This window comes from Mustela lutreola, chromosome 14, assembly GCF_030435805.1.
Source record: "Mustela lutreola isolate mMusLut2 chromosome 14, mMusLut2.pri, whole genome shotgun sequence".
NCBI lineage: Eukaryota > Metazoa > Chordata > Mammalia > Carnivora > Mustelidae > Mustela > Mustela lutreola.
This window is the reverse complement of record NC_081303.1, coordinates 69,996,956-70,023,688: the sequence shown is the minus strand read 5'-3', so window position 1 is coordinate 70,023,688 and position 26,733 is coordinate 69,996,956. Positions and strand designations below refer to the sequence as shown.

Genomic DNA, 26,733 nt, shown 5'->3' with positions numbered 1-26,733 from the left:
GAGAATGGCAGGTTTTTCAGGAAGGTATCAGTGGCTCTGTATTCTTGACTGGGTATGCCCTCTGAAAGATTACTATTTTAAAATATGTGAAAGAATATTAATTATTAATAGAAGAGAACTTTTGACTGGTTAAAGAGAGCTATTCAGGGATTAAGTGTCATGGTTAATATTTTCTGTGGCTCTTATCTCCCCTTGCTTATGGGTTCTAAAGAAAAGTATCTGTATTTTTTTTTTTTTTAAGATTTTATTTATTTGACAGAGAGCACAAGTAGGCAGAGAGGCAGGCAGAGAGTGGGAGAGGGAAGCAGGTTCCCTGCTGAGCAGTGAGCCCGATGTGGGGCTTGATCCCAGGACCCTGAGATCATGACCTGAGCCGAAGGCAGAGGCTTAACCCACTGAGCCACCCAGGCGCCCCCCTGTATGTCTTTCTTGTAATTCCCCAGCGTGGTACCTGCCCTGCAGCCCTGAAAGTGTGTATGTGTGTGTACGTGTACATTAGACTTGGCATGTGATAATAATGTCAGATACTTAAAAGTTGCAGAAACAAAAGTCGCCCAGAGAATGCCCATGTACCTTCACCCGTTAACCTGTTACCATTTTACCCCATTTGCTTTATTCATTCTTTCCACATATAGACTCCTGTTCCCCCCAAACCATTGTAGAGTATGTTACAATTTTTACCACTAATTTTTCAGTGTGTGTTTTTTCAGAATAAGGATATTCTCCTGCATACCCACAGTAATCAACTTCGTAAATTACATTTGTTAAATACTTTAACCTGCTGTCAGTATTACAGTTTTGTTGGCTGATGTAATACCCTTTATTGAATTTTTTCCCCTTTCAATACAGGACCCAGTCTAGGGCCAGATACATTTAGTTGTCTCTTTAGGTTTTTTTAATCTGGAATATTTGCACAGTTTTTGTCTTTTTGATGCTTTAGAAGAATTTGGCTCTTTTCTAATATGGTTGGTTTTTTTTTTTTTTTTTTTTTTTAAAGATACTAGAGAGAGGGAGGGCGCATGTGAGCGGTGGGGGGGGGGGGGTGGCGCAGAGGCAGAGAGGGAGAGAGAATCTCTGGCAGATCCTCTGCTGAGCACGGAGCCCATGGAGGGCTCAGTCCCAGGACTGTGCGGTCATGACCTGAGCTGAAATCCAGAGGCAGCCACTTAACCCACTGAGCGACCCCAGTGCCCCTTTGATACAAGTTTTAATAAGTACTCCACATTCATACTGCATTATAAATCATTTATTTTTACGTAGTTCTATTTGACTCTCACAAAACCCTTGTGAAGTGGGTGATATTTATTCCCCTTTCCCCATGAAAGGAGCCAGTTGGTGAGGTGTTTCAGGCAAGGCCGTATTGCCGAGAATGGCGAATACCAATTAGGTGGCGTGGGTCACCCTTGCCTAAGCGTATGACTCTCAGATACCCACTTACAGCAACGCGCTCTAAACCTCCTGACAGCCCTTTGAGGTGAGCGAGAGCCCCGATACGAACGGGGTAAGGAGCAGACGGAGGGCTCTCCGAGGATCTCAGTCGGCTGTTTACCCTTAGGCTCTTTTTCTGCTTCTGCAGCGATTAAATGGGATTTCCAGATTTTGTCTGTTTTTATTTTTGTTTCTTAAGTCATTTTTAACATTTAGAATCTGTGAAAATAGGAGCTGAAATGAAGGCAGATAATTTCAGTATTGCTTTAGTTTCACAGTTTATCTGAGCAGCTCTGAGGCATTGGTGACGGAGTTCAGAATTTTTGCCTCCTCACTCCATTTTTTCATAGCCGCAGGGCATCTCTTTTTATTGACACTTACGTGTGGTGCGTTATAGTCGACAGAGACCCTCACATCTGAGTCATGTAATCCTCGCCTCAGTTGCTCGACCTGCTTCAGCCGAGTTGGGATTCAGGTCTAGGGCTTGTGTTGGTCCAGTGCTGCCGTCACCACTCAGTGCTGCCTTACGGGGCTTTACTTTCAAGAGAGCGTGGAGGCAGTACAGACTGCAAATGACCTACATCTTGAAACTTGCTTCTCCCTCTACAGATGTACTCTCTTAATTTTTAAAAAATTTCAGCAGGCGGTTTTAAGTCTTGAGAGACAAAGTATAAGGGCTGACAGTAATGGAACAGTTCAGTGATCTGAGATAAAATTTACAGCAAAGTTAATCTCTGTTTTGGGACGGAGTGGTCCTTACTAGGACATGTGGTAGTTCATTATACTTGTTTAGCATCAGGACTAGGACCATTTTGGTTTTGGTTGGAATGAGACCTTCAGAAGATTAATGGGATGGATCTCAAGTTTTTGCCCACAGTCCGCAGTAAGAAATGTGTTTTACATCTTTCTTAACACACACAAGTCTAGTGAGACAGTAAGCTCTTGCTACATAGAAAGTATTCTGTTTTCTTTTATTTCATCCTGTGACTTTCTGTCCGTTTTTTTTAAGGCTCTTGTGATCTACTGAATTTATCACACTACTTGATATTGGGTTATAATTTCAAAAACACTATTCTGGTCTAAATCCCTGTATTACTATTCAAATAGGCCCCAGGAGAAGAAGTGATTCTTCAAAATCTTTCAGTTAATTCATTGCAGTGCTGAAATAAGAGTTAAGGACACCCAACGTCCAGTGTTGTACTGTCCTCTAATGACTTAGGTTGCTATTACTCTTTTTTTTTTTTTAAAGTAGGCTCCACATTCATGTGATCGATACCCAAGCCAGGATCCAGAGTCAGGTACTTAACTGACCAAGCCACCCAGGAGCCCCTAAATTCCTATGACTCTTAGGTAGCTACACCAGGTATTTCTAGGGACGTCGAAAACAGAGGAATCATTAACCGAAGGCATAGGAAACTGCTCTGAGGGTCCTTTGATGATCCCTGTGCAGGGGACTTTCTCCATTCTTAAGGAAGCTGTGCCACACAGTGTGGCTTTCTTAAGAGCATCTTGTGGATACTCCTGCCTTCGTTCTCCACCGTTCTCCACCGGTTTTTTCTCTTCCCTCAGAACATGAGATTAGATAAGGCAGCCTGGACCTATCCTCCAGCAGGGATTTTGTCTATCACCCTTTCTCACTCGGGAAATCACACTACATGCCCAAAGGCATTCTTCATTAAAAAAAAAAAAAAAGATAAGATAATTTGCAGGGTGAAGATTATTTCTTCGACTCTGCCAGTTAAATGGCTCAGGTTGCCAGTAATGAAGCTGCTTTATTTAATTTTTGCTGACTAGGAACTGGGTCTAACAGACACGTACCCAACACAGTTTCTTAAAGGTTTGAGAAGAGTACAGGTAGTACAAGAGGAGATTTTCCCCTTTTCTGTTTTAAACAATTTTTTGAGAAAAAAGGAGTTTTTTAAATGATTCGTTTGTTTGTTTAAGTAATCTCTTTATCCAACATGGGGCTCAAACTCAAAACTCTGAGATCAAAAGTTGCTTGCTTCACTGACTTAGCCAGCCCAGTGCCCCTAAAAAGGGAGTATTCTTAAGAATCATTAGAGAAATCAAACTAAAATAACTTAATTTATTTGAATATTTAAAATGAGAGTCCCACACATTAAATTTGCTAATGAGTTTAGCTGTACACATATTTTTAGAAAGTATTTATAAATATATTTACTATGATAGGCAATAATATGTTATATAAATTAGAAATGTATAAGATAATTTAGTTCTTTGGCTTTTAAATCAGTTTCAAGTAGACAAAGCTTCTTTTGTATGTAATGGAAAAATTGATTTGTCCGATATGAAGATATTGTCATTAATCAGTAACAGTTTGTATATTAGTTTAGAGATTCAGCGAAATAAGAATTACAATTGAGACAATGATATGTCGTAAACCAGTGATTCTTCATAGTTACCAGTACCTGATATCGCTGAGTTCATATGAGATGTTGGAATGTATTTGTTAGCATTAAAATATCCCATTTTAATATCTTTGATTTATAGTCATATAGGACTTTGAAGCTCATTTCTTAGCAACATCACAGAATCAAAGGTCCAAACAGTCTGTTTTACTTAAAAGAAGAACATAATACAGTGTTTATTGATTGATAACTTTTTTTAAAAAAATATTTTATTTATTTATTTGAAAGACAGAGATCACAAGTAGGCAGAAAGGCAGACAGAGAGGAGGAAGCAGGCTCCATGCTGAGTAGAGAGCCCGATGTGGGGCTCGATCCCAGGACCCCGGGATCATGACCTGAGCCGAGGGCAGAGGCTTTAACCCACTGAGCCACCCAGGTGCCCCTGATTGATAACTTTTAAAAGACTTGGAATTTTGACTCAAGTTGGTTGAAGCTTCAAAAAGTACTCATTCATTTGTGAAAGTTCTCTTTTTACCCAAGTCTTTTTTACAGTCAAACAAATGTTCGCTGAATAATGGAACACCGTATTACGGTATAGGGGCACTAAAGGGAGAGAATATTTTACAGCTGTGAAGTTTTTCTTTTTTCTTTTTCCAAGGCACAGTGCTTGAAGGGGGAGTTGTCTGAAGGCAGGATGATCAGAAGCAGGGACTGACCAGCTGTTCACTCATTTTAGTCATGTTAAATCATCTGATATGCCCGTAAGAAGAGAAATGTCAATTGATTAATGAGCCATAGTATTGATTTTATGTTTTCAGACTGCTAAAGGAGATTAAGCTTCCAGATATAAGAGTTTCCATAAGCCTTTCTTTTCGAACAGGTGCATAATGAAAGTAAGCACAGAGTTCACTGAGGTTGGGAGTTCCATGCTGGGATCCAGGACTTCCATTTGGCACTAAAAACAGTGTGGTGTTGGGGCTCCTGGGTGGCTCAGTGGGTTGAAGCCTCTACCTTCGGCTCAGGTCATGGTCCCAGGGTCCTGGAATCGAGCCCTGCATTGGGCTCTCTGCTCGGCAGGGAGCCTGCTTCCTCCTTTCTCTCAGCCTCCTTGTGTTCTCTGTCTGTCAAATAAATAAAAAGCTTAAAAAATAAATAAAAATAAAAACCGTGTGATGCTATTGTGTGCTAGGCTTACAGTCAGCCGACCTGAGTTCTGGCTGTGGCACTCATCAAATGATGAGGCTTATCTCAAAGAATCTTGAAGACTGTAATAATTTCGATAAGAGGAGATTCACTATAGAACATCGAAATAATTGAAATACTAGGCTGCCGTTCTCATTGCTTGTCAAGGATGATTATAATACAGCAAGTGCAAAGTCAGTTTACAAAACAGTAATTACGGTCTAATTCTTTTTTCTTGTAAAATGTACCCACCACCAAAAAAACAAACACCACAGGGGTGTGTGTATGTGTGTGTGTGTGTGTGTGTGTGTGTTAGTCTGAAAATAATAATTTTTTTTGTCTAGGAAATACAGAATAACTTATCCAGATAGCTGAAGAGAGCTTGCTGAGATGTAAAGTTGAAATTCTTGTGTTCAGTGATGCCTGTGGGTTTCATTTATTTTTATTCTCCATCCTTTGTGTCTATTGGTAGTATTGAGTATTTATTTTCAGAGCTATTGTATCTTTTTCCATGAATGGATGGCCACAGGTGGTTTTCATTTTTTCTGCATGAGGCATCTGCATCGACAGCCTTTGAGACCTTCATGCTTTATAATATGCAGGTGCTTTCATTGTTTATAGAAGTTCCTAATCCTTGTTTGAAATTTATTAAATGGTGTTCCGTCTGTAAGCCTCCCTAAAGTCCATAGATTAATTAGCCTTTTAAGCAAGGTTGCCTTTTATCTAACTGCAGTATAAACTCTTCCATCTGGGAACCTTCTCTTTCCTGTGCTTGCTCAGTGTTCTGTGTACCTCAGCACTCTGGTATTAAGTATTAATTACGAACATTGACATTCCCAGTCACCATGAAGAACACTAAGAACAACAGTAGATTGAACAAAGTGGCATTGTCCAGAGAGTAGTTTGACGTGGTGAATAATCCACTCATCATGGCTTGGCCGCTGCTGTGTGCATGCACACATGTGCGCGGCATTATCGGGGGTGGGGGTGTGTGTGGGGGGGGGTAGTTATTCCATAGGGAAATTTTACAGGTGACGGTTCTGTAAATTAGCATTCTTAGGAAGTTTCAGTTAAAGGAAGAAAAGAGAAAAACACCCTCTTTTGATATCCCATGTGGCTTTTTTCCCTTGCAGGTTGTGATTGAAAGTTTGTTGACGGTGTTTACTGCAGAGAGATTGGCTTTGGTTCTTTTGAGAGAATGTAGCATGGGTTTAGAATTGTGTTGTTTTAAAAGAAATCTATATTAAATGATTTAATTCTGTTTACTAGTCTCAGTAAGAATTACTGAATACTACAGAGTGGAATGTTTATTTTATTTTATTTTATTTTTTTTAAAGATTTTATTTATTTATTTGACAGCGAGAGCGATCACAAGTAGGCAGAGAGGCGGGCAGGGAGAGAGAGGGAGGGAAGCAGACTCCCTGCTGAGCAGAGAGCCTGATGCGGGGCTTGATCCCAGGACCCTGAGATCATGACCTGAGTCGAAGGCAGAGGCTTAACCCACTGAGCCACCCAGGTGCCCCTGGAATTTTTAAAAAACATATGAAGTCAGTAATTCAGTCATCTGTGTACTCAAAATAATTAGCTTAATGTTATTTGGTCCTTTTTATGGACTTAACTTTGCTACCTCACCCTCTGCCTCAAATAAATTAGATTAATGCTGTAACAAATAGGTTCCATAGCTTGTTTAGAAAACATGACAAACATAATTTTACTCAGTTAAGTTTTGATTATGGTAGATACTGAGGGTAGGAAACAAAAATGTAGTAGTACATAGTTTTGGCTTCCAAGGTGGTTGAGAGAGAGAGTTAACAGTCCCGAAACAGTTGAGACCGTTAGGGGTTCAGGTGTATTTTTCCAAATTACAAGAGCACAAGACATTCCGGGAAGATGGTTTAGCATAATCAGAGTGCAGAAGGTCCTTAGAATTAAGTTAGTGGAGGAGACAGCATCCTAAAGTGGAGTAAACACTATGACTAAAGGAATGACTTTAGGCCCTTGTGCAGATCTTGGAATAGCCTTACGTGATCAGAACCTGGCTGTGGATTGACTAGTTGTCAGGGTTGGTGATAAGGTTGTTGAGAAGGTTGGTCACATTGTGGGAAGGCTTTGAAAGCAAAGGTGGCCAGTGTGGATGCAAGACTAGCTCGTTTTTGCAATAGAGTGGCAAGATAAACAGTTTCTCCCTGGTGAGTTATCTTACAAATGGTAGATAGGAGGAGATTGGAGATCACTGAACATATTTAGGAGATGATTGCCGTAATCTGGGGATGAGTTAGTAAGTGCCTTCCTTGGGAGGGTGACAGCAGGATTAGATGAGATAACTGAGACACTCTGTCACCGGAGGAAAGTTGGTCATTACCGTTAGCATATGTCATTAGCATATCCTCAGTGTGTGTTTAATGAATCAGAGGTTGAGAGAGGGAATAAGTATGGTGAATGAAGGAAAAAATAAGTTAATGGTCATTTCTTCCTAGATATCTTGAGAGTTATTTACCACTGATAGAAGATGGATTGGTAAACAAATCTAGGCAGATGATGATGCAGTTTATACATCCTGAATTCGAAGTGGTGGTGACTTTGCAAGTACAAGTGGCCTTAGAAGTCCTGGCTGTGTGGCTCTGGAAACGAGTTCAGGGCCCGAGACATAGAGTGAAAGTGTATGAATATGTACATATGTGGATATGTAAGGGCACTTTCTGAGAGAGTTTTTTCTTTTTTTCCTGAGGGAGTTTCTAAAGGGAAAATTGGAAGATCAATAAATAAGCCTTAGAAAACACCAGAAGATATCATTCAACTTTTAGGCTTTAGAGACCTACTTTTAATCATTTGATTTCAGTTTGCTTAATTTGAGTTAATATCTTTTAAAACCTTTTTAAAAACAGCCAGTAACTTGTGTTTGAACAGTTTTGTTTAAAAATGATGGGAAAAAATCAGTATATTCCAGCCTGATTCTAAAAGCAGAATATTTCTGATTTGTTATAACTTTTGCTAGATTGCCGTGCTAAGGAGACAGCAACGTATGATAAAAAATCGAGAGTCTGCTTGTCAGTCCCGCAAGAAGAAGAAGGAATACATGCTGGGCTTGGAGGCCAGGTTAAAGGCTGCGCTTTCAGAGAACGAGAAGCTAAAGAAAGAGAACGGATCCCTGAAGCGACAGCTGGATGAAGTCGTGTCAGAGGTGAGTGCTATTGAGGCCGCCCGATGACGTGGGTTCGAGTAGTCTTTCTTTTCTGGAGAAGCCAATTGGAAATTGTGTAAAAAAAGAATACTAGGGCGCGATAAACCCCAAAGCATTTGCACTCAGAGTACGGCATTGGAAAGAGGAGCTGTGGGCTGTACCTGCCGGTGTGTTCAGAAGCTTTCTGTTTCCTGGGTAGCTTGTTCGCTCTCTTTTCTGACTAAATGAGTCCCCTTGAGGACCCTAAATAGTCTCGACAGGTCTTTCCTTTTATAAAGATTCTATTTTATTTATTTAACAGAGAGAGAGAGAGAGAGAGAGAGAGAGAGCGCGCACAAGTAGACAGAAAGGCAGGCAGAGGGGGAAGGGAAGCAGGCTCCCCGCTGAGCAGAGATTTCTGGTGCGGGGCTCCATCCCAGGACCCTGAGATCATGACCTGAGCTGAAGGCAGAGGCTTAACCCACTGAGCCACCCAGGCGCCCCTAGGTCTTTCCTTTTTTTTTTTTTTTAAAAATTAATTAATTTATTTTCAGCATAACAGTATTCATTATTTTTCACCACACCCAGTGCTCCATGCAATCCGTGCCTTTTCCTTTTAAAGAAGAAAATACAGAAGCGCCTGAGTGGCTCAGTAGGTTGAGCATCTGACTCTCTTGATTTTGGCTCAGGTTATGTTTTTGGTCCCGGGATGGAGCCTGAGTCAGGCTCCACGCTCCGCCGGAAGCCTGCTTGAGAATTTCTCCCTCTGTCCCTCCCCTCATGCTCTCTCTTTCTTACTCTCTCAAAAACCAACAAACAGAAAGAAAGAAAGAAAACATAAAATAAAAAATGTTAAGGTCTTTTCTCTCCCTGACCACTATTACGGTTTTTGCATTTTGTTGCCGTGTTAGTTCCGATAAAGTCAATCTTCTCCTTAATTCTGTTCATGAAATCTCCCGTCTCAGGATTTCCCACTCCAGAGGGATGTCTGTGCCTACTGTGTGGGGCTTTTCCCACTGTTCTGTCTTTTCCTTACTGAGCACATGTTAAAGGATTTAAGAGACAGGAATTAAACTGCAGATGTCTTTTAAAACTCTTCGAAGACCCATAAAAATGTTAAATTGTTGAATTCTTTCCTTTTGGGTGCAGAGGAGACTGCAAGGGAGTGGCCCTTGCATTTCTCCCTCCGGTGCCCCTCTCTCCTTTTCCCTTGCTGCTGTCCCAGGGAACCTAGAAGCCTCTGCTCTAGTCTTGTGAAAAGTACTGTTCCTCACCTTTGAGTGTTTTTTTTTTTTTAAACTATAATAAAATTGGTGAAGAGAAGTGTGCTTATCTTAGATGTTGATTTTTGTGAGATCGATATGTAGTTTAGCTGTATTTAACATGGTTATTTCTTTCAGAACCAGAGGCTTAAAGTTCCTAATCCGAAGCGAAGAGCGATCTGTGTGATGGTAGTGTTGGCATTTATAGTGTTCAGCTACGGACCCATGAGGTAAGCGGGTAGCCGTTTGCGCGGGTACCAACGCCAAAAATTTCAGTTCTCATTCTTTCAGCTCTCATCGTAAGCTAGAGAAAAACAGTTTCGTTTTGTTCTCCTCAGGGACAATATTTAGGTAAGAAGAGGGGGAAGAAGAAAGATTGCTTTCTCTTCCTTGTTCTTCACCTGGGTCTGGCAGAAAATCCATGATGTTTGATGAAGAAAGGCTTCTGTTACCAAACAGATCAGTGGTGGGCCTTGAAATCAGATTGCCCGAGTTCAGATGCTTGCCCCTGCACTTGGTAACTTTGTCGTCTTAGGCAAGTTACTTAACCTCTGTGCTTCAGTTCCTTACCTTTAAAATGATGAAGCCTTTATTATAATACTGTTACCTGCCTCCCCCCGTACTGTGATGCTTGAGTGGCCTCAGGGATTATAAGATACTTGTGTGGCTTCCTCCCTAGCTGGAAAGTAAACAGCTAGAGCCGTAATTAGCAGTCTCTGATTGAGTAGGTTTGGAATGGGAATCAAGAATGCAAGTATTTTATAGTGTTCTAGTTGATTGTGGTACAGGTTTCTAGCTAATCATAGCTTGAGAAACACTGCTTTTAGGTCAGAGTCATAGAACACTAGGATTCAAGGAACCCTGGAGACTCTCTTTTCCAGACTCCCACTCACTGTGGCACATTTGATCGGTGAATGAAATCAGTATATCCTAGGTGCTGGGGAGTCCACGAGTAATTAGACCCGGGCCACACCTTCAAGGATCTCTTGGTCCAGCTGATACGACGGACAAGTCAAAGGATGACTCCAGTATAATGTGGTGGCTGTGGGAACAGCAGTGTGAACAAATTACTAAAAGAGTGTAAATGAGAGTAAGAATTCCTTGAGAAGGTTTGCATCGTACTGATAGATGTTCAGAACAGATTTTGTTGAATGAGAGTGGAAAGGGAAGTCCCTGCAGGAGACGCTGAATCTTGGAAGTGGGATAGCAGTTTGCCAGCTGCAGAGTATGGAAAGAGATGCCAAGCAGAGGGACCACAGTAGCTAAAAGGCACAATTAGGAAATGGCTTGACATCTTCAGGAAAAAGTGAAAAATTCACATATATCTTGTACAAGTGGGAATGTGTATGACGGAGATGGGTCTACAGGTATACCTGTATGCAGGTATACAGCGGGGGCCAGATACTGACGGGCCTAGTGTGCTGCTGTGTACAGTGAGGCACCCGTGGGTTTTAGGCAGAGGGCAGCATGATCTGTTTTGATGTTAGGAAGGTGACAAAGGGTGGTAGCGAGAATGGACTGGACTGAGCAGATGGTCTTGGCAGTGACAGCGCCGGGAGGCTGTTGGTGTGTTTAAGGTGATATATACGAGTCTGGCGTTGGACTGTGGTGACGGAAAGGACAGGCTGTCTCAGGGTGCACCTTTCATGTAGACTCTGGGCTTTGGTAACTGTTAACAGAGTGGGATGTGAGGAAGAAAAGAGAGAAGCTAAAGATAATTCCAAATTTCTATCTTGAGGGACTGAATGGCGTTACTCTTATTTAAGGCAGCAGATAGGAAGATGAATCATTTTATGATGGAGGATAATGGTTTTTATTAGTATGGGAAGTTTGCTTTCCTCACTAGATATTGGGACAGACGGACAGATGGTAGTGGAGTAGGTGAGATTATCCAAGGAGAACAAGTAGGGGAAGAAGAGTAATACGAATCTGGGGAAACCAGCATGACAGACTCAGGAAAAGAAACTCAGAGTGAGTGGTGTTAGGGACAGAACCTGAAGAATGGTTTTCTGAAGCCAAGAATGAAAGAATTTCAAAAACAGGCTTGTCGGGGCAGAAACCTGAGGTGAGAACACTGACTTTGGCAACTAGCATCTTGATGGTTATCTTGGAGCTTCTCTGTGGTCCAGGCTTTGTGTTGACACTGTTTAATTCAGTGTTCATTTCAGAAGGTGATGTGCAGAGGCAGCACATTTCCTTAGGCACTGTCTTCTGACCTGCATAGACTGTAGTGAAACCCTTCCTTCCTAAGAGCTCATTTTTTTCACACAGCCCAAGATTGTGGTAACTGTTTCGAAGACATGTTTTATTAAGTAAAATCCCCGTATCTTTTTCACATGTTTGATGGTCAAGCTAGGTCATTCCCATTTTATTTTTACACAGTTTCTAAAAAGTAAGATGTAGATCTTGTATTCAGCTTTCATTATCATTTGGTATTAACACAACTTGCTAGAGTAGTTGATACCCCATCATGGAATCCCAGATACCCATCTACTTTTTACTAAAATGATTCAGTGGAAAGAGGTCAACTTCTGAGTTGACCTATTTTTGAGTTTATACTGTATTAGACACGTTACACAGAATATGTAGAAGAGATACCTGGAACAAGCATTTAAATTATTAAAAGAAATTTTTTTTGCTGTCTGTTGATATTTTACCCATATCCTTCATATTAAAATGATTTTTTCATTTAACTCTGATGATGGCAGTCTCAGAGGCTTTATGCAGTAGCATTTGGTGGACAGTAAAGCAGATGGGGTTGGGATGTAGGAAGTGAGGTGGGGCTGGGGATACATCTTGTTGTGGGAGCCCTCATGAGTAAATAGAAATTCGTGGGGAAAAAAGACAAAAATTTTCAAGCGGATTAATGATGTTTATAGCTACTGGGGTAGAGAGGCTGTGTGGGGGTGGATCTCATTTCTGTGGGCAGATAAGTTGATTCATTTTGGAAGGAGGAGACTATGGTCCTCTTTTTTTTTTTTTTTTTTTTTAAGATTTTATTTATTTATTAGAGAATGAGAGGGAGCATGAAAGGAAGAAGATTAGAGGGAGAGGCAGACTCCCCATGGAGTTGGGAGCTGATGCGGGACTCAGTCCTGGGGCTCCGGGATCATGACCTGAGCTGAAGGCAGTCACTTAACCAACTGAGCCACCCAGGCGCCCGACTGTGGTCCTATTTTATCATGGAAGTTTTGTGTCCAAAAAATTAGATGGACAGTACAAACAGCAGAATGAAGAAGAAAGCCTAAGTATTTGAAAGTCCTGAGGAACGGGCAGAGGAGATCTGTGTCTCTCTGTGAAGGCTTGAGGAACAGAAAGCAAGCAGAGAGAACATTTAGGAAGTGTGCAGATTTTTAAATTCCAACATGTTAAAAGGCTTAGATTGAAGCAAAGTAACAAAGAGCTGGAAGGGGTGGAGAAATATCGAAGTATCTCAACAGGTTGGAATACCTCCAGACACCAAGAAGGAAATAGAAAGAAACTGGCTCATAAAAACCAGGAACTAATTCTTTAGACACAGTTTGGCTCAGATGGTGAAATATCAAAGCTGAGAGGGCAGCAGTGGTCTGAAAGGCTAAACCTGCCCCCAAACCAGCTTTGGCAGTAGACATGTGCCATCACGTATGCTCTTCCGGAACATTCTTGATTGACCCTGTCCTCTGCAGCCTCTTCACTGCAAGAGTGAAGATCTCAGGGCTGGGAATCTGCCAGAGGAGCAGAAACTTCCCTGCTGAACCTTATTAATACCACCTGGAATGTATTTATTGAATAACTCCCACACCCATGGCTGTGTCTGTCAATCTATAAACCTTAAGCATTATTGGGTTTTAATTGGTATCAAAAAAAGCAAGATTGTATGTGTTCTAACTAAACCTTTCTTAAGTACCAGAAAACTGAGTCTGGCCAGACAAACAGACATTTAAAGGAGAGATTTCCAAAGCATTTTAAATTTAGGAAATGAAACTCTTTCAGAACAGATCCCATTACCATAGTAAAGTTGTCAGTGTTGTGTCAGATGTTCCATGTAGAGTTAAACTTCTGTGCCGTATTGGTATGGGTCCAAGTGAAAAAATATATAACACACAAGTTTGTTGCCTATAGGTATGCCTTAAGAAACATTTCCTGAAAGCCCTTGTGGTGATGAAATGTAAATACATCTTACATCTAAAGTAAGAGAGTTTTGTGCAGCAATACTGACTAGTTTGAAGAGTTTTAGGTTACTAAATAGTCATAACACAGAAAAAGAAAATAAACCAAACAGACTTAAAAGGGTTAATTTTTCTGACCTTATTGATGTTGTGCGGATGGTAAAGAAGGCATCTAGCTTTTTCTGGCACAAGATTCAAAGTGCTGGCCCCCTCTGGGTGGTCCATAAAAATAGTAACTCTGGGCAGCAGGGAGTGGCTAAACTGGACAAATGTGAATTGAGAGGAAACCCTCTTCTTACTACCCATTAGGGTCGATTCTGTGATTATCAGTCTTATTTTATAGTTAAAGAACTGGAAATTTAACAAAGGTCTTTTTAAAAATTTATCATGGAAAACTCTGCCTTCTCTACTACACCATAAAGTGTTTTTTTCCTACCATTGTCCAAGGACTTCTGTTTTTGGCAATATGGTGGGCTGTCAATATGGAGAAACTCTTTGCAATTCTATACACCAACAAATGCTGGATTAACAAACAAATCAAAACTCTGTTATGTAATGGGTGAACCCAAGACAGAGGAAGGACTTCATAGTGGCCAGAGATGTAAAGATAACTTGAATCCATTATAAGCTAGCATTGGAAGTGGTGCTATTTTCTGATCTTCTGGCCTAGAGTTTGGTGACAGGAAAGTTGCGGGGTCCCGAACAAGGTAGGAGATCACAACTGAGCCTCATCCCCCCTTCCCATACCCAAATAAAGCTGGAACATCCAAAGAATGACATTTTTCATTTGCTAAAAAGAGGGGGAAAAGTAGGTTGTCCTATCACATAGGAAGAGTATTGATAAGTACCTGTCTCGGTATTGGCTTTGAGTAGGATGGAAATAAAGAAAAAATCTCCCGGAGAACTCATCATTACATGTCTTAACTCACACGGGTTTGAGCCTGAATTTATACTACTATTGTGACACTCCTCAAAAAAACTAAGCCAAAAATTTAGTTTAAGTGGCCCTGTGTTGGTACTGCTAGGCTCCTGGTGGAAACAAATGCACCATCTTCTCAGAGGAAAGCGCCGTGGACATCCTTCTAAAAAACTGAAGATCCAGTTCCATCTGACCATGCGCCAACATGACGTCCCTTTCCCCTGATCATTCATCACACTAGGAAACAAGCCACCATGGGCACGAGTTGGAGGAAATAACAAACTACAGAATCAGACTCGGAAGACTGCAGATATTTGAATCAACAGCTACAAGGTGTAAAGTAAATATGTGAACTAGAAGAGGGCTTCAAAGAATGGGAAAGGAACAAAAGACGATCAGAAATGATGCACACATTTTGAGAAAAATCTAGAAATGTGATAGTAAGTTAAAATTAGAAAATGCCCAGGTTAAAACAACAAAATAGGCACATTTGAAGAAAGAAACCGTGAATGGAAAGTAAGGGCTGAAGGAAATGTAGAGTGTAACAGAGAGACGAGATGGAAAACATGGAAGAGATTTAAGAGGGGAGGTCACACTGCCATCGCCAAGTAATCCAAGTAGCATTTCTCAGGAGACATTCTGACATCTTGTACCTCCTGAAGAGGTGCCCTGGAAAGGACAGTATCACTTCTGTGATATTCTAGCCAAAGAAGAAATAATCTTAATTTTCTAATGAAAAAAATAACGGATAAATCCATTTAGAGAGGACAATGTATAAAATAGCCTGTGATCTTAAAGCATTCAGGGTATTCAAGAAGAAGGAAAATAACCCCAAAGGATGGTTTGAGACACAGAAATGAATGGCCAGAATGACAAAAATGATAGTTGTAGATGAAGCTTTCTTAAAAAGTTGATGATATAAAACATTAACAACGTCTAGTTTGTAAGGTTAGAACTCAAGGCAGAAGTATTTTCTGTAATCCGGAGATCAATTGAAAAGGGTGTGATGGAAGTGAAACCATTCAAAGTTCTTGTTTGAGAAGTAGGTAAAAATATTAATTGTTTAGACTTGTTTAGCATGTAAAATTAGCATTTTAAAGTTTTGGTTTAACCCCTAGCAAAATGTAATTGGAGTGTATCCTTTCAAAATCTAGTGGAAGAAATATCACTGAATGAGATGGACAGACTCAGCCCAAAAGAAGGCATGAAAAGAGGGAAGGCGACCACTAGAGTAGGAAAGCACAAAATGTGATGGTAGAAATGAATCTAGAATATTATCCGTAATCACAATATGTGGAAATGCACTGAACTCTGCATTTAGAAGGCAAAGATCGTCAGACTGGGGGTGCGGAATGATAGGCAGAATTCAGCTTTATGCCTTTTACAGGAGAAACACCTAAAAGTGTCAGGCTACAGAAAGTCAAAGTTGAAAAGTCAAGGGATTGAAAAAGCCAATGGCAAAAAGAAAGCTGGAGTTGCCCTATTAATGTCGGACACATAGACATTAAGGAAAAAGTGTTATTAGACACAATTACTGAACTGTTAGTTTACCAGGAAGATACATGATTCTAAATTAGTATATACTTATTAAGAGAGCTCGGAAATAATCATTAATAGAACTACAGGGGAAACTGACATTCCACTGCCATAGTGGGGAATAGGAGTGTGCCTCGCTTTCTCTCTCTCTCTCTCTCTCTTTTTTTTTTTTTTTTTTTTTAATTTTTTACTTCTTTTCAGCGTAACAGTATTCATTGTTTTTGCACCACACTCAGGGCTCCATGCTATCCGTGCCCTCTCTAATACCCACCACCTGGTTCCCCCAACCTCCCAACCCCCGCCCCTTCGAAACCCTCAGATTGTTTTTCAGAGTCCATAGTCTCTCATGGTTCACCTCCCCCTTCCAATTGCCCCAACTCCCTTCTCCTCTCCATCTCCCCATGTCCTCCATGCTATTTGTTATGCTCCACAAATAAGTGAAACAAATATGATATTTGACTCTCTCTGCTTGACTTGGAGTGTGCCTCTCTTGATAGAGCACACTGACGGAATCTGCCAGGATAGAGAGGGTTTGAATGTTATTATGAAACCTGATGGCCGTTTAGAGAAATGCTGCATTTATCAACACACAGAGTTTTTGAACCAGAGCTGGAAATGTTAAAAAAAAGTATTGATCTGTGCTAGATCATAAAGGTAGTCTCAACAGATTTCAGAGACTAACATGCAGACTGCATTCAGTGTGAGGGTAATTAAACTACAAATCAATAACAAAAAAAGTAAGAATTTCTGCTACTAAAACTTAAAAATACAATTCTAAATAACTCATAGATCAAAGAAGAAATCATAATGAAATGATTACTGAATGATATTAAAAATACTATTTATCAGACCTTGTAGGAAGTATCATGTTACATGGAATAAGCAAATTGCGGAAGAGTGTTTATAGTAGGATTACATTTATGTCAGGTTCAGACCGAAAGAACTGCACAGTGTGAATGTGTGTACATATGTGTGAAAGCTATAAAAGAAAGCAAGGGAACTGTTACTACAAAATTCAGAAGTCACATTGAGTAAGTTTAACTCACACGTAGGCCAGGCTAAGTATTTCTGCCTGTTGCTTCCACATCGTCCTATTTACATGTCATAGAACTTGTCACACTGGCTAGTTCTTTGTTGCTCTGTCTTCACTGCTATAGCTCTTGTGTTGTTTTCTTTTTTTGGGCGGGGGGAAGCTCTTCTGCAGTCCATTTTTTTATTATATCCTCAGCATCTAGCATAATATGTACAGTACATGGCATATACTAAAAAAAATAAAAATAAAAATAAATGCTATACTGAATTACGAGGCAGGGTTTGTCAGGCTGACAAGGAGAGATGGGCATTCCAGGCAGAGTTAGGGAGGATGGCTTTTTGCCGGCGGTAAGAAGCAATCCGAGATGGCTAGAGCTCCTCCGCCGAAATTTTAGATCCTGCTTGACATAGTGGAGCTCCTTAATAAAATCTTTGTTGGATGTGGTTGAGCGAAGAAACAGATGAATGAGGGCCTGCTGGAACGTGAATGAGCATAGACTGTCCTGTGGCGAGTGGAAAGCAGTAGGGCTGAGAGGGTAGGCTGTGGCCAGTCCCTTTAGGGCATCATGTTCCCTGCGGAGGAGAAGACCCCAAACAGTGACCATTGTATGGTAACATTCTAGTGAGTACTAAGTGATGTGGTGTGTTTTGTGAGTGTCATACAGTGAACAGGAGGTTAGTGGAGATGGTGATTATAGGAAAGGCTTCACCCAGAAGAATGGAATTAAAGATTTATAAGGAGAGAGACAGAGGTTCCGTGGGAGGTGAGGGATGCATGACACTAAACAGCATACGGTACGGGGGGAAGAAGTTATTTCCCCTGTCTGCCCTTTTTGTTGCCTTAAAAAAAACAAGCATGAGGCAAAAAAAGGTCTTCACTTCCTAGGCCTTTTATGAGTGATTAGATTTTCTTATTTGTTTTCTGGTTGTGTGTTTTCTAAGACACTTTAATTTTCATAACCTGTTCTATCTCATTACTGCTACTTTCTGCATTGCAGTGGAGTTTCTTCTCATTTTTCATACACTTAGTCTTGTAGGGATGTTGGAATTGGATTGGATAAGGCATAAGTGGTTATCAAGTTTAAATTTTTGAGGTGGAAGAAGAGATTTTTTCATTGTGGGGTGGGGGCTTAATTTTTAGAATTTTGTCTTTTTGTGTTCCTCCTTTCTTAAAGCAGTGTTCGCACAGCTGATGTTGGTCACACCAGAGACATGGTTTTCATTGCTGCTCTGTGCTGATGTGTTTCTGTTTTGTTGTTACGTTAAGTTTATACCTTAAGACCATTCTGACATTAGGGAAGTTTAACCCTCCCCCATACCTCAAGGACTGATGTAAATTTCAGACTTGTACAGATATCCAGGAAAGAGGGTATGTTGGAGGGAATGAGCAGTGTTCCTTTTAGACATTTGTAGAAATATTTCTTAGTTGAGGGAAGTTGAATTAATTTAAGAAAAATGGGGGAAATAAGGGAAGAGAAAGGGAAAATCGATTAATCTTGATGGAAGAAAAGAATTTCCAAAAGGTTCTCTTGGCAGCATAAAGTTTAATGAGCAATAAATTGTGTTAAAAATACTTCCATCTTTATAAAGCAGGATGGTTAAGAGCTAGTTGGAGAAACATCGGTCTGAACCCTACTTGTAGTCTGTCGTTTATTCTGAGTTTTGTGGTTGGTTGAGTAATGACAGGGGCTCAAGTTTTTAATCGCAGAAGATTGAGGTTTTGCAGATTCTCCTTGCCTACTTAAAAGTTGGGATGAAAAAAAAGTTTGGCTGATTTTTTTCTTGCATTTTCTCATAGTGGTTCTCGACCATGGCTGTACATTAATAATCACTAGGAAATCTTCCAAAGGGAGGAGCCCTGCCCAAAACTTGTGGAATCTGGTAGGATGGGTCTAATTCAGTTGTTCTTGAACAAAATGTTTTTCCCTCGGGTGATTCTGAAATATGTCCAGAGTTGAAAGCTGTGTTGTTTTTCTTTCTTTTTTATATACCTTGGCTTCTGTAGAAATTGTAAGAGCACTTACCCATTGAATTTAGAGGATAACGTATATAAGAGAAGTTTGGTTTTTTTAAAGATCTTATTTATTTGAGAGAGAAAGTGAGAGAGTGAGTGGGGGCAGAGGGGCCAAGGTAAGGGGGAAACAGGCTCCCTGATGAGCAGGGAGCCCGATAGGGGGCTTGAGCCCAGGGTCCCAGGATCATGACCTGAGCCGAAGGCAGACGCTTAACCAACTGAGCTACCCTTGTGTCCTGGGAAGTTTTGTTAAATGTCTAGACAGACACATCTGTACTCAGAGGTTTGTCTTATATAATTGAGGAAATGTATGGACCTCTGTTTTGTACTAAGAGCCACAGCATAACCTGTGGGGAATTTCTTCCTGGCACAGAGGACTGTAGTTACAGATTCCTTTGTTATGCTTTCCCCTTTCTATTTTAAAAGTCACTGTCATCCTCCTCCTCTTCTGAAAATAAAAAGCAATTTCTTAGGAGGTTTTGAATATGTGAGGTCTTAAAAAAATAACAAATGTTTGAAATTGACAGGGCCTTTTCTGTGTTTGTTCCTGGTTAGGTGCTCTCCCCTCACTAGAATGGAATCTTTACCGTTTGAGGCATCAGACTTGGATGAAGAAGGGTAAATCAGACTGTTTAAGGGCCAGCTACTCTGTGGTTTGCTTCTGAGACTGTTAAGGAAAAGCGGACCGCAGAAAATATGGCACTGAACTTGAGTTGTCTGGAACTGGTTAGAAATAAAATGTCTCTATTCTAACATTCTCTAAGTTTGTCAGCTTTTCATAATTTTTACAGGAAAAACTCTAGCTTCTTATCCTGAGATGAGCCTGTCCCCAAATCTGGCTCTAATTTTTTTTCCTGTTCAATTGCTGAGCACATTTTGCTGTATGAAATCATTATTGGCTGTAGGTTAAAAGTTACTGTATAACTTAAATGTCAGAATTCAAACCACCAAGTCTACATGATTTTGTTCAGCCAGATTTTAAAATGAAATCTAATTCAAATTCTTGGCTGAAAGTACTTTCCACATTTATCAAAGTGACACATAAGCTGAAGAAATGCAGTACATCTAAACAGCAGGTGTCACTGAATTGCAGAGATGTGATGGGGCGAAGGGCGGTCCGTCCCCCGAATCGTGTCGTTTACTCTCGTTCTTCAAAAAAGTATCCATGCAGAGTAACTGGTTCTCATTTCTTCCAGCCTTTGTAGATTTCATCCTTTGTTTTTTAAAAAGAAAATGACGTAGAGTTTGTCAAGTGCAGAGCTGAGTTTTGAGGGCATGGAAAAATCTGTTGATGATTTTCTTTAGTTTTGGACTCCGTGGGAGTTGTATATTGGGAGGTCTGTAAGGAGTACCAGCGGCTTAGCCTTCATTGCTTGGCTACCTTTTGGCCCAGACTTGAGTTGTTACAGTGAGGGAAAGGACATTTGAAAACAGAAATGTACATCCTTTGCTAATTGCCTTCTTAACCTTGAGTAAGTCACTATGTCACTTTCAAGATAAGGGGAAGTAATGTAACTTCTGCCGCTTTCTCTTTTTTGAGAGAGGAGTCACTGCGAAACCCAGAGCACATGAGAAAGCTGTCAAAGTTCAAGTTGGTTTTGATGTTTTCTTTAGACTCCAGATCTTAGCATGTATGGTGTGTCTGAAGCAACTTTCTCAACCACCATTTCCAGTACTTAGTACATTCAGGTGGAATCCTGTGGTAGAAGGTGATCAAAACATAAATGGTAAAGGAGTTCACAGCTTTGCTTGTGGAAAGGGAAGCTGTAGCCTGATATTAAGGTAGTGTAGGGTAACCGAAACTTTTGACTGTAAGGAAATATATGTGTAATTAATCACATATCATTTAGGCTTCTATGCGATTTGGTATCACTGCCTTATTTTCTCCAGATTTGAGCTGTTTTGTCATTTCAGGAAACATTTGAAACAAATATTTTACAGATTGTTTTTAACTGAGTTACGGCCGATGTAGCATGCATGAATTGTGAGTGTGTGGTGTATGTACATTTAGACTTCATGTTGTCTGTGCGTTCTGAACAAAAACTGGCATTAACATGTTCTGTCCACAGTCAGTTTTTCATAGTCTGTGACCGCTGAGGAGCTAGAATTAGGGAATCACAGAAAGTCCATATGCCTTATGTGGCTTTCTCTGTCAGCCCTTCTCAGTAAAGCAGCATTACTTGTTTCATTCTTCCGTCGTATGTGGGTTTTGTTACTGTTGTGAATTTGAAAATGTGAGATAGATGGAAATAAGACCGCTGGAAGAAAAGGTGAATAAAAAGGAGAAGAGAATTAGTTCTAGAATAATCTAGGTTGGCTGTATGTTGATACTGTCTGTGCTTGGTTGGTAAAGGTAGTGGTTTTTGTGTTTGTCTTGTTAAGCTATTTTTAAATACTTTGTGCCAAGAAAATGGGCCTAAGCAATTTTGTGAATTCATTCTCCCAGAACTGTGAGGGAAGGTGTGATTATCTCTCTTACAGATGAGGAGACTGAAATTCCAGGTGCTGATGTTGCAGAGCTAGGATCTAGAGTACGCCTGTGGAGCCCTTGTCTTAATCACTTCCAGAGCCACTGAGGCAGGGGAAAAGAAGTTGCAGACAGAGGAGAAGAGTTAGGATTTGATCCAGTAACTTGACCCATTCCTTGAAAGCTAGGATTGGCTGTGAAAGGAGGAGAAACTACTCTAAGGTGACTAGGTTGATGTAAATATAACAGAGAAGGGATTGTACTCCAATTTCCAGGCATCGTTTTGACATTTAGAATGATCAGAGCAGGCCTTTCTCAAGGGAGAAAATTCCAGGAAGTTGTTTACACACAAACTTCTTATATCAAACATTGACTCGTTAACTTCAATTGAGTAAGTATAGTGTATTGTCTATTGCTGTGTGACAGATCATCCGAAAACTTAATGCCTGAAGATGACATTTACTTTGCTAAAGCTCTACAATTTGGGCAGGGCTCAGTAGAGACTGTTCTTTGTTCCATGGAGTGTCAGTGGGGATGGCTTGGGTTTACGGACCATTCAAGACGGCTCACGCATCATGGCCAGCGAGTTGGTGCTGGCTTTGGCTGAGACCGCTCAGGCTATGGGTTGGGTTTCTCTGTTCTTCTCCATTTACGCTTCTCCACCAGCAGGTTGGCTTTCCTCTTAGTTTCGAGGTGGAGTTCCAAGAATGAGCATCACCTGTTAGAAGAGTGCTTGCTTTATAATTGTTCATTTGAATGAGTGGAAGGATCTCATGCTGATTTCTTGCTCACATTGGCTCACTTGGCAAACTGCTGCTATAAAGTACATGTTTATGCTCAGGGGCTGATAATCCCTGGTTCTGAGAACTACTATTTAGGTTTTTAAAATCTTGATTTAAAGATTTATTTCTTTATCCAGTCACATTTCTGTTTTTAGTAAATTACCCCCAGTTACTACTGGCCTGCAAAAATCATCTGTGAACCATTCAGTAAACAGAAAAAAATTCTTTTAAGATTTGGAGAACTCCCTTGGGAACTTTTCATTTTTAGCCTCAATTGCAATGAAAATTAACATAATTTCCTGTTCCTGGATCTGAAGATGGTGTAATAATGAATTCACCACCTGCCATTCTTGAGTTGTGAGTTAGTGTCCCTAAAATGTAAGATCTGGATTTTTCTCTTGACTTGAGGCCGAATGCTACATACATTTCATCTGTTTATTATTAAAAAAAAAAAAAAAAAAAAAAAAAAGAGGTCCCTGTACTCCTTAACTTACATTCTAGCGAGGACAGACTGACAGTAAACATAATAAGCAAATACAATGATAGAGTTGTAGTTCCTTTGAGCAAAGGGGGTAAACTATAGTAGAGTGAATGGTTTTACAAGTGTGAGGGTGGTTGTTGGAACTGTAGTTTGAAATAGCGATCATTGTAAAGTAGACATACGCACCAAGGCTTAACAAGAGGGCCAACCGTATAGATAGGTAGGGGAAGAGCATTCCCAGCAGAGGAAACAGCCATGCAAGGGCCCTAGGGTAGAGGTATGCCTTACGTGTTCTGGGAAAAGCAAGGAGGTCAGGGTGGCTGGACTGAAGTGAGCAAGGGGGAGAGTAGTCAGTGATGAGGCCGGAGGGGTAAGATGGATGCATTGAGTGGGGCCTTGGTCACTTTAAGGTTTGGGGCTTTTGCAAATGGGGAGCTATCTGAAGGTTTGAACAGAGAAGTGACTTAATAATTTGACCCAGATTTTAAAACAATTCCTCCTGTTGCTGTGTTGAGAAAGGGCAGAACCTGGCAGGCAAGAAGGCAAGCTGTTTCCCTAAATGCTCTGTGTCATCCTTGGGACACAGAGCACTTTTTGATTTACAAATGCATGTTCACATCTGTCATTTCGCTTAACTCTTTGGAAAAATGAAATATGTGTTATTTTTCCTATTTTACATGTGAGGAATTTCTATTTTACATGTGAGGAATTGCATACAGAGAAGGTCTCCACCAGTGGGGGTCTCAGAGCCACGCCTTGAACCCAGATCTCTGAATGTCAAATTTTGTGCTCTTTCCACCATCCTGCATTAAAACTGGAAAAACTCCATGTTCTTTTCAGCTTCATGTGATTTCAAGTTTTCATGGGTAGTTCTCCTCCAGCAGAGCAGCAACAGCATGTGGATTTCTCGGGGAGATGAAAACCAGTAGGATTCTTACCTGCTGAGACGGCTTGAACTTAAAATTGATCTGCTTGTATCATAAGAAAGCAGGTCTGCAAAGGGTAGAATGGATTTGGAAATGTGCTGGTTTTTGTTTAGCTACTTGGTATGAAAATTGGTTATCTGAAATCACTTCTTAACAATTAAGTGGCTTCACAGATAATCTAAAACATTTGTTGGCTTTTAGAATTTTTATAAGTGAAAAAGTGAAGTAACAATTTTTAGAATACTTTTTCCAGACTTTTGGGGAAATTGAAATTATTTGTGTTTTTACCAATCTATGCTTTCAGGCCTGTTGGCCCCTGACATGAGCAAGGTTTATTGGTGTAACGGTTACTTTGTGGCCTAAAACTCTTGTGACTCTTGTGGAATAGCATGTTTCTGATCATGGAGACATGGGGACTTTTATTTTCTTAGTATTTATTAGTTTATTTAAAAATACAGAATAGAACCTAATTTAACCTAATCATGAAAAGAGTTTGATTAGACTGTTTTATTAATGTTATGAACTATAAACAGTCATTGCTATTACTACACTAACCCTTCCCATGACTCTGAGCCATCTCTTTGTATTATTAGAAATTTAATTTTTCCAGGGGTGCCTGGGTGGCTCAGTGCATTAAGCCTCTGCGTTCTGCTCAGGTCATGATCCCAGGGTCCTGGAATCAAGCCCCACATTCGGCTCTCTGCTTAGAAGGGAGCCTGCTTCCTCCCTCTCTCTGCCTGCCTCTCTGCCTCTTTGTGATCTCTGTCAAATAAATAAATAAAATCTTAAAAAAAGAAAAAAATTTAATTTTTCCAAAATTAACAAAAGCAGTCATTGAATGATGCTAAAATAGTCATGCTAAGAATCTGGAAGTTCACATCCACAGTTCTCTTTTCCTCTTTTGTACATTTGGTACTGTCAGATTCCTTGATAATATTATGGTGGCACATTGTACCTAAGACAGTTTTGAATTCTGGCAGTGAAATAAAGCTCTTTCATGTATTTCAGATAGTCATAAAAACAAGGGAAACATAATTCTGCAGTTACTCAGATGGTTAAAATTAGTTTCTCTGGGTCATTTCATAGGGTTCAAGCATTTATAGTTTTTTTTCCTTTTGAGCTGAATTGGGCAGGTGGTTTGTCTGTAATTTAGCTTAAGAGAAATTTCATTTTAAGACCTTAAAAAAATCTACAAGGAATGGAAGCCAAAGGACAACAACCACCAAAAACAAATAAATGAAAAACTTTAACAGATTCTTTTCAGAATTTCTTAGTATGTTACCTTTTCAAAATAGATTCTGGGCCAATGAGTAGATAATAAAGGTGAGGCAAACAATGGGTACGGGTTACTAGAGTAGCTAAGGTTAAAGGTAAATTGCCATTACACTGTGATATTCATTACCTGTATGGGCAGCAGTGAAAAAACAGTGATCATGTAGGAACCAAACCAGTCAACATCAAAGCTGATTTCTGGCCAGTGCAACTGCTGAGTGACGGTTGTGCAGCTCAGCTCCAGATGGAATCAACTAAGCCGATGGTTAACCTTAGGGCATTTGCTTGGAACAGCCGTAAATCGTGAATTGAAGTGCCTGTCTTCATAGCAATATTAACATCATCAAAAGAACAATGATCAGTAGAAAGGCACTTTCAAACTTCCAAGTATTAATAATGCTGAACACGGTTCCTTTATAAAACGTGCATAAACCATACAGATGTCCACTTTAATTATACCCTTCCACCTGCCGCCCGTCTAGAGCCTCCCGGCCCCATCCTTCTCCCCAGAATGTCCACTTCTGTTGCATTCATTGTGGCAAATGTGTCATTTTTAGGGAATGAGATAGGAAAGATGTGCAAGACAGGATTATTTAAAATGGTAGCTCTCGAACATTTTGAGTGTGTCTCATTCACTTAGATGGCTTGTTAAAACACAGAGTCATTGGGCACCATTCCTAGTGTTTCTGGATGAGTCTGAATGGGGTGGGGCCTGAGAATTTGCATTTCTAACCAGCTGTCAGGTGATGCTAATGCTGCCGGTCCAGGTACTACACTTCGAGAATCAGAGAAAGGTACTTTCCGATCAAGAGAAACTAATGTAGTGTGTTAATTGCTGGTTGAGAGTAGGATTCAAGGAAACACAAGTGAAGTTATTCTAGAAGCCATAGCAGCACTTTGGCTTGGCAGTTAACTGTGGGTGATCGAGGGAGCCTCCCTTTTTTAAAGGTCTGTACTCCCTAGCCAGGGCATAGGAAAACAGGGAAACTGTTCTAGTAGTCTGCCGTTTTTCAAGTAGTTGAGGTAACTAGGAGATCATTGTAATTCCAGTTTTTCAAAGAAAGAAGGTAGATTCCCCCATTAGAACAGGGAATTTTAACAATCATAGGGAAGATTCTGATACAGAAAGGGAGAGGATAGGGGGGCCTGGCGGGCTCAATCAGTGGAGCATGTGACTCTTGATCTTGGGAATGTAAGTTTGAGTCCCATGTTGGGAATAGAGATTATTTAAAACATGAAATATTTAAGCATAAATAAATAAGAAAAGGACATATCTGAGAGCCAAAATTAAAACAGGAACAAACAGGCTAGTTTTGTTTTTGTTACTTGATTAAATTTTTGGACTTAGTGAAACTGTGGCAGGCAAGGCCATCCCTAATCTAGCTTCCATTATGGTCCTGCTCCCCGGCCTTTCTCCTCTCCCTGAGACGATCGATCCCTTTCTCTCAGTGTCCACGCACAGTCTCTCCTGCTCTACTTGTAGTTCTCTGAGCAAATCATGCTCTCATACCTGTGTGCTTTCCCCACATACTATTCCATCTGTACGGCATGCCCGCCCTCACTCCCTCTTCCTTTTCCACCTGTTTATTTATGGCTTTCATTTAAGATAACTTTGTGATCCTTTTACTAGAGATCAGGTGCTTTAGCTGTGGGCTTCCATAGCATTCGGCATTAACCTTTATTGTGATGTTAATCACTCTATTTTCTTTCTTTCTTTTTTTTTAAAAAAAGCTTTTATTTATTTATTTAACAGAA

At 40.4% G+C, this 26,733-nt stretch overlaps 1 protein-coding gene across 1 annotated transcript in view; it reads left to right on the top strand.

Moving 5' to 3' along the window:
• The window catches only part of ATF6 (activating transcription factor 6), a 206,392-nt gene that overhangs the window by 43,625 nt on the left and 136,034 nt on the right, over positions 1-26,733 (top strand). Inside the window, exons 9-10 of the mRNA XM_059146835.1 lie at positions 7,975-8,160; positions 9,540-9,631. Of these exons, the coding sequence (XP_059002818.1) occupies positions 7,975-8,160; positions 9,540-9,631 (278 nt within the window). The remainder of the gene's footprint in view (positions 1-7,974; positions 8,161-9,539; positions 9,632-26,733) is intronic.